The sequence below is a fragment of the Sphaeramia orbicularis genome, chromosome 6, assembly GCF_902148855.1.
Source record: "Sphaeramia orbicularis chromosome 6, fSphaOr1.1, whole genome shotgun sequence".
NCBI lineage: Eukaryota > Metazoa > Chordata > Actinopteri > Kurtiformes > Apogonidae > Sphaeramia > Sphaeramia orbicularis.
Window position 1 is genome coordinate 47,385,514 of NC_043962.1, and position 14,155 is coordinate 47,399,668.

The 14,155-nt window shown below is 38.0% G+C and overlaps 1 protein-coding gene across 2 annotated transcripts in view; it reads left to right on the forward strand.

Annotated features, from left to right (window-relative positions):
* Window positions 1–14,155, forward strand: part of nell2a (neural EGFL like 2a) — a 101,155-nt gene that overhangs the window by 38,078 nt on the left and 48,922 nt on the right. For both annotated transcript variants that reach the window (XM_030136834.1, XM_030136835.1), the window contains one exon: window positions 9,050–9,175. In XM_030136834.1, coding sequence (XP_029992694.1) covers window positions 9,050–9,175 — 126 coding nt within the window. The remainder of the gene's footprint in view (window positions 1–9,049; window positions 9,176–14,155) is intronic.

Consider the following 14,155-nt stretch of genomic DNA (forward strand, 5'->3'; position numbering starts at 1 on the left):
GCTCCAAACCCATTCACGAAAAGACTAAGAATATGCACTTTCTTTTTAGCATTTTTTCTGAATTTCACTTTAAATCCTTATGACGCTTTGTGAACATTATGGCTGTTGTTATCATAGATACAGTATCCAGGCAGCTAATGTTAGTAGACATCCAGCTCCCAGCACTAATAGAGTCCAACACAAACTTCAGTGAAGCATTGAATCATTTGCAAATCTTACATAACGAACCTTTAATGTAAATAATCACATGATTTGTTAGTGGAGTTATGATCAGAGATTCTTTGAGGACAATTTTTGATGTTGGAATGATAGACACAGTTTAGCATTGTGCTGATTATTGGTTTATGTGTTGAAGTTTATCTTGCTGTACTGGCAACCTGGACCCGTTCTGCTGTTTTGAGGAGTTTTAAAATGTTTTTACTGTTTTATTTTTGCTGTGTGTCTGGTGTGACTGCAGTTTGTTGCAAAGAACACGATAGAGACTTTCATATAGCGACTGTTTCTGGAAAGTCATATAGATCCAATAACTGATAAAATAAGTGAATAGGAAAATATACTGCTTTATCTCTGTTGCAGCCACCTCTGTCACCAATCTGTGACCTCAAGTAATCAGACTTTTTACACATTTTTTAGTAATAGCCTATGTGGAATAAGCGGAATGAAAAAAAGATATTTATTCATAAGTACTTATTATTTGTAACCCCTCTGGTTTAATATGGAAACTGGCATTAAATGTTTTAAAAACAAATGCATATCAGTTCCAAAAATCGGTTATCAGTGTGACTAATAATGAGTGTTTGTATCAGCCCTTGAAAGACACATATGAGTGGATCCCTATTAGGAATCTCCAGAGTAGGTCTATTCAAAAATAAACAGCAATAGAAAGTAATGCAATACAATCCTAAGACACTGACACTGACGGCTCTGCACTGCCCTAGTTTTCTAGGATTGCTTCATTTTTCGTCTACAAACAAAAACATAGGTTGTTGTGGTAAGAATGGTATCATAAGGATATATGACATAGTAGTTTTACCAGTGACTGAAATCTCTTTCAATCAAACCATCCACATATTTTAAAGACCAGCTAATGCTTGATCCAATGACACACCCCAAAACCAAAAGAGACAGCCTATAACATCCACTGACACTTTTCTTTGCCTGTGAGAAGCCTGGGCCCGTGGAGGAAATTATTTGCTGAGTGGGACACCGTTTAGCCCACAGGGACAGCTCTTTGTGTCTCTGCGCATCCCTGTGACTGTTATGTATCTGGCCATGAGGGAACTGGCTACCGAGGAATATTGTTTTGGCAAGCCTTGTCCCGATGCAATTTATTGAAAACCATCTGCTTGAGTATGTGAGCCGTTGAGGGATGGGATGGATGGATGAGAAAAAAAAGAGGAGGAAAGAGAGATAAAGAGAGAGGCGACTAGTGGAATGGCACAGATCCGCATGTCTTTGTGGGACATCCAAAGGCAATGGCAGTGTTATCTCCCTACTCCCAGACCTTGGTGTACTGCGGTATGAAACACAGATAGTGAGGATGCTTCCTATTAGAAAGTACATGCTTTGCAAGCGGAGAGGGATAAGCTGCTAGTCCCCACTTTCATACAGTATTCGTGGGGTATGACAGCAGTGGAAATATAGAAAAGTTGTAGATAGTTATGACTTATCTTGGTGACAGTTTATATCAGGGTACATGTGTATTTGAATAAACACACACATACAGTACATTAGGCTATCATGCACTGCCTACTTTGGACTGTACCAGAGTCTATAAAGACCCAAAGTCCAGTTCTGGGGTAGACAGTGTTACTCTACAGATTCTGCATCTCAGCATGTCTTATGATTTTATTCTGGACAACTATGATATGTTTCTGAGCTTTACCTACATACTCAAGGACGAACGACTATTTGGAGTCTTTTTTATATTAATACAGGGTGGGGAAGCAAAATTTACAATGAACATTTAGTTGTTTTTTCTCAGCAGGCACTACGTCAATTGTTTTGAAACCACACATGTATTGATGTCATAATCATACCTAACACTATTATCCATACCTTTTCAGAAACTTTTGCCCATATGAGTAATCAGGAAAGCAAATGTCAAAGAGTGTGTGATTTGCTGAATGCACTCGCCACACCAAAGGAGATTTCAAAAATAGTTGGAGTGTCCATAAAGACTGTTTATAATGTAAAGAAGAGAATAACTACGAGCAAAACTATTATGAGAAAGTCTGGAAGATACTATTAAAGAAGAATGGGAGAAGTTGTCACCCGAATATTTGAGGAACACTTACGCAAATTTCAGGAAGCGTGTGAAGGCAGTTATTGAGAAAGAAGGAGGACACATAGAATAAAAACATTTTCTATTATGTAAATTTTCTTGTGGCAAATAAATTCTCATGACTTTCGATAAACTAATTGGTCATACACTGTCTTTCATTCCCTGCCTCAAAATATTGTAAATTTTGCTTCCCCACCCTATATATATATATATATATATATATATATATATATATATATATATATATATATATATATATATATATATATATTTATATATATATATATTTAAAATTTTCTCCAGAATTTTGAGAAACGTGAATTCAAACTTTGCAGTTTTGGGACTACAATTACTGCTATTTGTCTGCAACCCCCAGTTTTTTCACTGCTGTGGCACGTATGTTACACTTTTTACAATAACTAGCACGTAGATGTAGTAGTTGTTATGCTGTTGTGTATTCATGCTAGCTGTATCGCATTTGTCCAGCAGACACCGCCAAAGCGTTCTGACCATAGCAACATGACAACATGATTGTAAGGTTATTATATTCCAAAATTACTAATATCTTCCAAATTATTCATCCTGTCAACTTGCTGTTTCTACTAGTCTCTTCCTTGACCAAAAATTCATAGGTATGCCAAACTGCAGCAGTCAGCTCTTTCTGTATTTTGTGTGAATCCCCAGACACACACATGCATGTATGCACACAGAGGCCACTTGGCTTTTGTAATATAGATTATGCATAATACCATAATACTGCATTTCTCATACAGTAAGTCAAAGTCACAGTATAATAGAGATGCAATGGCACAGCAGCCAAACTTCAGTTTCATGTTATTCACATTTTTTGAAAGGATGGTTTGTAGATATAAGTGTTGTTATAATGTAATTTTTTTTCCTTTTTTCACTCTAAAACCGAGAGAAAAATGTTATTATACACCTGCTCAGAGCATCTATGGAGTAGAATTACCATTAATTACAAACCTATGTCATTCCTTAGGAAGTGTCATGTTATGTCAACTTATTTTCTTAATCAGCTTTTGATTATGCATAAACCACATTTTTACTTACATTACAAACAGGGAGGATTAGTGTTAAGAGTCCATTTTTTATTCCTTTAAATTCAAAACAGGCAAATTCTGACCTAAGTGACCCCCCTAAAACAGACTGAACAGATGCTATCTGTTGTAAATACAAAAACAGGGAATTTGGCCCAGTGCTACTTACATGATCTTGGCTTTACTGCATAGTTATTATCAGCTGGGGTATGTTGTGTTTGTGGCCACACACAAAGAAAATATGTGCCACACATTGTGAAAAAAGCATGGTGTCTTTACTAGTTGAGCATGTGAGAAGTATGAGGATCCAAGTAGATGTGGTTGTTTTTCGTTTTCTTTACTGACCTTGAATATAGTTGAATAAATTACACAATGCACATCCCTAGAATATGTAGATAAATAGACTGAATTCTCTTTGCAATATTAAAGTTCTCCTCTGTGTTAAAGAAATAATGCTGGTTTACAGGGACTGTCTGACTACGGATAATAAAGACCCTCCTCTCTATGATTAATCAGCACTTTTTTCCCTAATCATGAAATGTGATCCAGGTATGAACATGATTAATTTACTTGTTATGGAGGAACGCACCATCCATTGTGGCGCACCAGCAGCGTGACCTCGAGCACTCAATTTAGCGATAAAAGCCGCTCCTGACTCTTAGCCAGCCTTTTTTGCTTGGCGCATCACGTGTGTCCATATGACAGGCCAATCAAGAAAATGGAGTGCGTTAATGGAGATGGAGATGGCCGCTCTGACCACGCAATCCTCCGCTGCCCCTCATCATCTCACCTCCTAACATATTGTTTTAGCTAACGTAACTGCTGTCACCAGGGGCAGGATGGATGGTGTCTTACAGTTAATAGGCTCTAAATCAAAGCCGCTGCCATAGACGTCCAATCGGAAACTGGCAAAGCTGTCACCTCAGACCTCCGTTCAAGGTTACCGTTGACTCTGAGGACAACAGAGAGGGAAATCGTTCTTTTACTGTCTGACTCCTCAGAGACATTTAATACCTTTCAATACTTTTCTCCTGCAGTTCTATTCCTCTGCCATCCAAATCTCTTTTCCGTCTGTCACTATCTTGGTCTTCACTTCCTATTAAAAACACCCCACACTTTTCACCACTTTAACTTCACACTGACTCTTCCTATTTCTACATCTTTCTGTCTTTAATCCACTTCCTTGCCCCCACCTTCCTCTGTCCTCCTCCTGCTGTATCACTCAGTTAGTATCTCCGTCATTCGCCCTCTCCCCATCTGTTTCATCTCCCCAATTTCTATCTAGCGCTACAGTACAGCTTGTCGTGACTCTGTCTTTGTCTCTAATCCAGTTCTCCTCTTTACCTGCCCCGCTGTTTGCCCTTCCCTCACTGCGAATCTCTGTTTCTCCCTCTGTCTCTCAAAGCCAGTCACAAGGTTTAATTAGCCTCCATTCATTTAGTGAAGGACACATGTACTTTCATCGGTGGTCTGTGATTGTCTTCCTTCTTCACTTATCTGTAAGTCTTTTCAATAGCTGGCGGCAGTTTGTATTGATGAAACTGTGAAAGAAAGACGACCAAAGAAATGTGAATGCCACAGTTGTAGGCAGGTGCTGAGCTCTTAGTTTGCAGGGTGGTGGGTGGTGCTCTACCCAAGGACACGCAAGCCGAATGAATGCCAATGCAAATCTATTGAAATTCAATTTCAAGTGCGCTTCGCAAAAGCATCTGGCACAGAACATATTCGGAGGTGAATGTCCTCTTGTGCTTGTACAGATACTGAATACAGTGAATGAATAATAAATTAGTAATGTCAAGGACTATGGAGCTTGTCTCTCAAAAAGGCCCTACGTTTGACCCATACTATCAACAGGAACAAGACCCTCAAGCTTATTACACGTCTGGGTTTGTTCGGGCTGACTTTTATTTGCATCGAATTGCATTTTGTTGCATCACATTATCAAGATTATTTTGTTTACCCTGGCAGTGTGGTGCATCTTCTGTCTGATGGTTGGGCTTGCAGTTTAGAACCCAGGAATAGCTGTTGCTAAGGCAACAGTTAATATGGATCCAAATATGGAATATGAGAGAATATGAGAGCAAGAGAGAAATACAAAGGACGATCTAATAAATCATAGTTTTAAAGATGCATGTACTGAGGTCTAATTATGAAGATGCTAAAAGCCTCCAAAACAAACTCTCAAAGACACAACCTCAGTATATTAATGGTTTGGCAAGTGGTCAAGCTAACATGTTAGCAAACAGTCGTCTACTTGCACATCCACTGGAGACAGACCAACAAGACACAGTCACAGCTTAGATATCTTCAGTGATTCAGATAGACCTGTTGTTTTGACAGTTCGTTCCCCAAAGTGAGAAATGATTGATTCACAGTAAATAAAAATGGAGGCATCATCTTCCTACATGTCTACCAAGTTATATTAATCAGAACAGAAAAGCCACACATTGCCACGTTTCTGGTGACATGGATTTTCTGTTATTATTGGGAAGAATGTAGCTGTGCCAGCTGTTTGTGATTGACAGCTCTCACACTCCATTTGTGCATCTACTACAACGCATGTCTACCAAAGGTGTCTCTATTTCTATTTCTAGTAAAAAAAAAACTGATGTATAGGATCAGTGTCCTCTGAGGTAAGGTGGCAGACTGCAACCAATGGAATACCCCTCCTTTTCTAAAGCTGCTTTTCCACAGCTGGTATCATCTCAGCATTTCTCGGCTTGACATGGATATTTAGGTTTTCCCGTGTATGAGAGCAGGGATCACTAGATACTATCACATACCACTTCTAGTATCACCTTCACCGAGGTTCCAAGTCGGGCAAAACAATACTAAACGTGAAATAAAGTTGTGCAGACCACAGATTGGTGAATCCAGAATCATCACTTTGATAATGCATATGTGTCTTATTACAAATGTAGTATTATTATTATTATTCATTATGTTGCAATGTGGGATGTTGATTCAAGCTTGTGGGAAATCTCCAAAAACAAAAACTCACCATAAACAACTATAGTTTGGCCAAAATTTTCTTCATATGACATCTCATTATGGTTATTAAAACTTGCTGTTTTAAATTTTCCCTTCCTCCACCGTTTCCTCGCTCATAGTTGCATAACTGCAGTCATGCTGAAGATGTCACAACGCTGTGATGAGTGTGTACTATACCTGCAGTGAAAAAGCAACATGCAGCCAGAATGAGCCAAGCCAGGATAAGTCTAGCTGATACAGGCTGAGGAGAAGTGTTAAGAGATTCTAGGACGACCATCACCTCAGTGTAAAACATGAAATTCCATCTCAAGAGCCAAATGTTGGTTATTCTATTCTGGGGTCCTGTAGAAACATGGCAGTGCTTCATAGTGCCCCCATGAAAGTGAAAAAAGGGCTTATTCTAAGCTACAGAAAACAGAGTAATTACAGGTACTGGTGATTAATAAAAACACTAATAAACACTAATAATTAAGACTACTACAAACATATATATGAATGCTATTTATTCCATTTCTGCTAATACAGAGGTGTCAAACTCATTTTAGTTGAGGGGCCACATACAGCCAAATTTGACCTGAAGTGGACCAGACTAGTAAAATACTAGCATAATAGCCTATAAATAATGAGAATTTTTTCTTTGTGTTTAAGTGCAAAAAACGTTTTGTTTTTTTTAAATCATGCAAGGTTTTACCTTTACAAATTGTGCTTTCACAAAAACGTGACTAACCTGAAAAACCTGAAATGTTTGAAGAAAATTAAGTGCAGTATTATTCCTCAATTTATCATTTATACATGTGCATTTTTTGTAGATTACAGTGGATTTACAAATGTACAAAACATTTAGTAACAGACATGATATCGTTGAAATTTGGAGTTTCTTACTAAAAATGAGTTTGACACACTTGACTATTAACATCTTCAGTGTCATTTTTTGCGCAGATTCATCCTGTGGGCTAGATTGGAACCTTTGGTGGTCTGGATTTGGCCCATGGGCTGTGTGTTTGACACCCATGTGCTAATAGATGCCTTTAAATATTATGCACTGGTCCTCTAAAAGTCTCTATATTATCTCTTTAATATAAACAGAGCTGAAAGTATACACTAAGACCTCGACCTCTATCTTTCACTGACTAATAGTTCTTTCCCACCAACTGTGCAGGAACCTGTAAGATCATTATGCAGGAAGAACTGACTAGGGCATACATTTCATCTGTTTCTAAGAGACACACAAAATAAGCCATAATGCACTGCAGATGTCAGTGTAATGGCGCTGTTTCCCTTTGAAAGTCAATCAAACAAAGTTTGATTTGCTTCATGAAATTAAATCAGCAGTTTCTACGTGTTATGTCACCTCATCCCTAATTAAAAATTAATGGAAACCAAAGTCAATTATGTGCTGCTCCCACATCTTTGATGAATTCAGGAGTCTTTTAAACGTCAACACAAAGTTTGCAGAATAAAACAAGACAATAACAGCTCGGTCAGCTCATTTGTATAATCAGTAGACAAATGAATATAACACTGACAAATATGATAAACAAGCTTCATATTTTTGACTATGAATTAGAATATTGTCAACAAATTACAAGTATATGATGCACATGCCTTACAATATATTTTATTAGCATTTTTAAATAATCTGTACGTAAACAGGTATATGGATGGTATATGGAAGATGAGGGGTACAAATAGAATTGTCCCAAATACCATTTGTGATTTCTTGGAATTAAGAGAGAGTAATTATAATTTAAGAGATCTTTATATTTATGAATGGACTTAAGTGAGGACAAATGTGAAGTCTAAATGGACTGGGATTGTGGGTGTGAAATTATGGAATGGACCTGATGATGCATTGAAGTTATCCACTCCTTTGGTGAAGTAAAAAAAAGTGCCTTAAGTTTAAAATTATTTAAGAATATTGAATTGAGATGGCAGATATGTTTTTTTTGTTGATTTTTTTCTGTTTATAGTGTGAATGCTTGATGCTATACACATTTAATGTAAGCAGTGTTATCAGGTGAAAAGGATGGGCAAAAAAATAAGCTTTTGCTTCTAGCCTATTCCTTTTTTTTTGGTTTTTATGTTTATTATAATTATTGTACTAAGTGCAATGACTGATGTACAAACCAAACCAAAAAATAAAAAAAATCATTCAAATATTCTGTGCTTTTAACAAATGAAAAATATAGTTTTCAAGCGTAATCAGTTGTCACTGTCACCAAAAATATCTTCAAGCCTACACCAAAAGTCATTCCAAACTTTGATGTCACAGAACGTGAACTCCCACTCCCTTCTCCATGAAACCAGGAGGCATTATACAAACACGTACCATTTTCACAGCTCTTTTACACTTTAGTGAGCATTTCTAAAAACCGTCCCCCTGCTACATTTACTCTAAGGTGATTAAAATTCTCCCAGAGAAACTGATAAAAACTTGAAATGTATAATGAGGTTGTTTAGTACTCATTTCCAAGGGCAAAGCTAGGGAACTTTTTGACTTAAATCAGTCTAGAATGTAGATTACTAATGAAGATATGTCAATAAGATATTAAAGGTTCATATATATCGCTAATATTTTGTCATATGATTTACAAAGCACACAAAGAATAATCCAAAATGATCGTTTTTACTTGGTTGCACATGACTTCCACATCTGACATCTCACTCGGCTTTGTTCTCGGTTTCCTCCATTCCTTCCTCTCTAACTTCTCTTCAGATATCGATGAGTGCGCTGAAGGGAAGCACTACTGCAGGGAGAATACCATGTGTGTTAACACTCCTGGCTCCTTCATGTGCATCTGCCATACGGGCTACATCAGGATCGATGACTACTCCTGCACAGGTGAGTTCCTCTGCAGCCTCTGTGACTGAAGTGGATACGCCTTTGAGTTTCTTATGGGTTAGTTAGCCTCATCATACGGAGAAACCATTTTGTGTAGACATTTTAAAAAAACTTTTAAAAGCTTATATTCATGTATGAATGTAAAAACAAGAAGATAAGATGTAAAAACACTCAGTATGTCTTTATTGCATATTACTGGAGGTTTTAAAGATGCACAATTCCTAGGTTATTGGCAGTTAAAAATCATTTCATTTGCATCTTTAGTCATACACCAGAGGATGATATTTGATTTTATGATGATAAATTTTGCCACCAAGAGACGCACAGAGAAAGATACGGTGAGACATTCAAATGAACAAAATACAGCTGCAGGTTTAGAGTGCAGTTTGAAGCACAAAAAAAGAAGCTGTGTAATAGAAAACCATGTTTTTAGACAGAGACTTGTTTATCATTTTAAGTGGTTTTATATAGTATTGATATTCCAAACTCTCAACAGCAGAGGGAAGTCACGTACCAGTACACACAACAGGACAACCAAAACCACCGACAAATCAATGCTATGGGTCCACAAACTGTAGCATGCACTAAATAAAATATAAAACTCAGTGTTTACACACATCTTTATTATGATATCATCAAATTCTTTTCTTCAAACTAAAACTCATAGCCGCTTATATTTTGACAGTTGGTTAAAATAACACTTTCTTATAATCGCCATGTGCTTTATCAGTGAATAGTTTACATTAAAGCTCTGTTAGCTTAGCTGTGTTTTCAGACGGTAAACGGCCACAGTAAAACTGCACATTATCATGGTTTTTTGTATGGTTTGTGTTGTCAATAGCTGCATGAAAGATCTGTTTGGAATCATCCAAACAAGGTCAGAACACAGTTTAGTCTAAAAAAAATCAACACAAAAAACAGCAAGGATACTAGCATCACATATTAACTTTATACCTTCATAAGCCTCAGAATCAAAGTCACCCGTGTAGAAGAAATGCTGCAATTTTAACATCCAACTCCATTCTTTTCATTTAGAGCTGTGTCTAATGATGAAAACAACAACAGTGCTTGTAGCTTTTTTCATTTTGTCACTTTCTTTGACTCAAAAGTTGTTTCCTAGTTGTTCTCATCCCATCTGGTCACTTTCTGATGTTTAGTCAAAGCCCTGTGGCGTTAGTTTTCCTCACCGTGGGAGCCAACAGAGTGACTCACTACTCCCTCTCATGGTCAAATAAATCCTCCGGCCCATTTGCTGTTAAAAATACTCGGTTCATATCGCTATAATCCAATTAGGGCTGGGCGATATGGAAAAAAATCCTATCACGATAATTTTTTTCATATCAGAATATATCTATATGTATCACGATATAAATCAAATCACTATTTTTGTCAAGCTTAAATTTTCTGTTACTCGTAAGTTAGTTGTGAAGACATCAGAAGGTTATTTTTGATTTAAATATGACTTATTTTCTGTCAGCGGTAGAACATGACAGATGTGCTGAAGAACAAACTGTTTCAGATAAATAAAGCTGGTATATATACAGTCTACTCTCGTTATACCGCCAACTTCCGTTTACGGCCAAATTGGCGGTATAGCGAAAATGGCGTTACAACGGGTTGCATCCATAATGTGCATGTCTTTACTATATGATGTCTATGCTGCCTCCGTTAACCCGTTCTAATTGCGTTTCTAAATAAATCTTGATTCTGTTATGTTGTAAGGGATCATTTAAAGTGGGGAAACATTTTAAGCATTATTACACTGTGTCGGGAAATGACACCCCATCATCTTGAGGCTTTGGCTTAATCCCACGTCCTCTTCCCGACATCCTGACCTACTGAGTGTTCTGCGATAAATGAACGGTGGCCGTTCCGTAGACCTACTCGTAGCTTGTCGCGATCAGTGTCTGGCGCGTTTGTTTCAGTGCATTGTTAAAATTTATGTGTACTCGATGGCAATCACGCTGGCGGTATAACGGTCGAGAAATTAATGGTATAAGTGTTGTTTGTGCATGGAACTGGGCTGGCGGATGGCGATAGGTGGAAATGGCGGTAGCTAATGGAATAATGCATTGGGGATTTTTGTGCAATGGTTTTGGTCGGCGGTGAGCGAAAATGGCGGTATAACGGCGGGCGGTTTAACGAGAGTAGACTGTATTTAAAACTAAACTAAAAGTCTGACCAGCAGGCAAAAGCTTTCAAGTTTTGAAAGAGAACACAAACAAAACAGACCATCTTCAACAAACAATGCCGGGGATATATACGAGGGGGTACATATCGTAACTGCTATAACTGGCGTAAACCAAAATGAAACTTAATATGCTTTGATCATCCGACTCCCGGCTTCTATGCTCTCTCTACTTTTCAGTAACCTGGTTGCCCGAGTTCTCGATCAAATTTTCTCCTGCAGGAAGACTCATTACCTCCTGCACGTTAGCGTGTGTGCTGCGGCTTCTCTTACACCTGTGCTGTGTGCGTCAACCTAACTCGACGTGGTTCTAGCATGATTGGTTCGGTGCGGCGCTGCTTTATTATGATTGGCTGTTCGTATGTCTGTCAAAGCACGGAAGAATGAATTCTATCGAAATGTATCGAGCATGTCTCATATTTCTATCGAGGAAAAGTTATATTGCGATATATATCGTTATTGTTTAATCACTCAGCCCTAAATCCAATACATTAGACTATTGTCAAAACTTCAGAACTCTTTTTCCACTCTACTGACAGTTTTAAGGTTATATTAGGATATTTGAAAGTAGAAATACTACATATAGCTCAATAGTCAACATGACCTGTGAAATGCTCTTCAGGTCTTGTCTTGTGGCCTTTATTTCAGTTTTTGATGAGTCATGTTCTAGAGTAAGTAGACACGTTTGTCCATTAATTTGTCACTCTATAATTATGTACAGTCTGTTTGTTTAATATTCATAGAGGTAAATGACAGTTGGTTTTGCTTCTGTTGGGTTTTTTGCCTGATTACCACCACCACATTAAAACAAAACACACTCTCATACTCACACCAATCAATACAAGTTTTACTACTTTATGATTCAGCACAAGTAACTCCAGAGAAGTGATGAGAAAACGTGTCAAATCAATTTTAGCTCACATTTTCTCTTTGTAGATTACACAGCACTCTCTCAATGCTATGTTAAAAATTTAAGATTTGCCTTTTTTTTTTTTTTTTTTTTTTTTTTTTTTTTTAATTTTTTTGGGTTAATGTCATCTCTGAAACACAAATGTATTCTGAGACTAGTGTGTTATTTGTTATTCCAAACATATCCTTGTCTGAGCTCTGTAAGCACAATTCCCATTATCAGTGTGAAAACTTATATCTTTTGAAAACTAAACTTTGAAAAGAAAAATAGATTAACTTCAGGCCTTTCTGGAAGTGTCAGTAAATCGCTGGACTCTGCCTTGTCTTTGTGTTTGTGTGTACAGTCTGCATCTGGTGTGTGAATGAACTCTTGTGTGTGTGTGTGTGTGTGTGTGTGTGTGTGATAAGGAGAAAGAAAGTCACTGCGAACCTGAGAAACACAGAGGCTGTGAGTGGAGGCGGCAGACCCATTTGTTCCTGATCAAAGTTGAAACCAAAGTCAATTTCAAAAGCAAACCAAATCAATGTAAAAAAAAAAAGAGTGCAAGGATGGTTCACAGGCTTTGTTCTCTGTCTGAGTTCTTGGTGTTTGTAGTAGCATCACTTATTAGTAAGAGCTTCCTCCCCCATAGTTTGTTTTACGGTCACTGACGATGAGATGGACAGAAAAACACCCCATCTGACACTATCCCAACTGATTAACTAGTTTGCAGATTAAAGTGGTAGTAGACACTAAAACATAGCGTTTATGGGTTTACTGTGATTTAACAGATAATTTTTGGTACTAATCTACATAAAAAGTGCTACATATGTTTTTAGAGTGTTCTTGAACCTTCTTGTTATTCTCATTCTCTCTTCTGTTTCCACCTGGATATGCACAACCCACACAAAAAGGGAAAAAAAAATCAGAACTAACCACACACACATACACACACCCACACACACCCTCACACACACACACACACACACACACACACACACACACACATATATATACACACACACTCACAGGCACGCACACAAACACACCTGTAAATAGCCCTTTATTTGCACCCATCTTTGTTTTACTTAATGTCTATGTCTTATGAATTCTCTTTTGCGTGTTTGTTTGTATATTTGTCTTTGTTACCCCTGTCACAGTATTTTGTTGAGCACTAAATAAAAAACTAGAAGCACTTGGAGAGCACAAACCTCCGCCAAGGCAGATCAGTGCCCCGGATTTGGATAAAAAAAATTCAGGAAATGTTGATACTGGCACAAGGAACAAATGACTAAATTTTGGTGGTGATCGGTGGGTGGTGGGGGGGCCACGGGGGCCCACTGATCTGCCTTGGCGGAGGTCTGTGCTCCCCAAGTGCAGATCAGTGGGCCCCCGTGCCCCCCCCCCCCTCCCGATCACCACCAAAATTTAATCATTTGTTCCCTGTGCCAGTATCAACATTTCCTGAAATTTTCATCTAAATCCGTCCTTAGCTTTTTGAGATATCTTGCACACAAACAGACAAACAGACAAACAAACCAACACCAACAAAAACATAACCTCCTTGGCGGAGGTAATAAATTAAACTAGAAAAGCACTCAGAGAGCGCAGACCTCCACCAAGGCAGATCAGTGGGCCCCCGTGGCCCCCCCACCCCCCCAACCCCAATCACCACCAAAATTTAATAATTTGTTCCTTGTGCCAGTATCAACATTTCCTGAAATTTTCATCCAAATCTGTCCAGAACTTTTTGAGTTATCTTGTACACGGACAGACAAACCAACGCCGACAAAAACATAACCTCCTTGGCGGAGGTAAAAAGGAGTATTCTTGAGCCTTTCCACCTTAACAATGACATTAAATAAACCATTCTGGATCACTCTACAACATGAAAATTCCATGT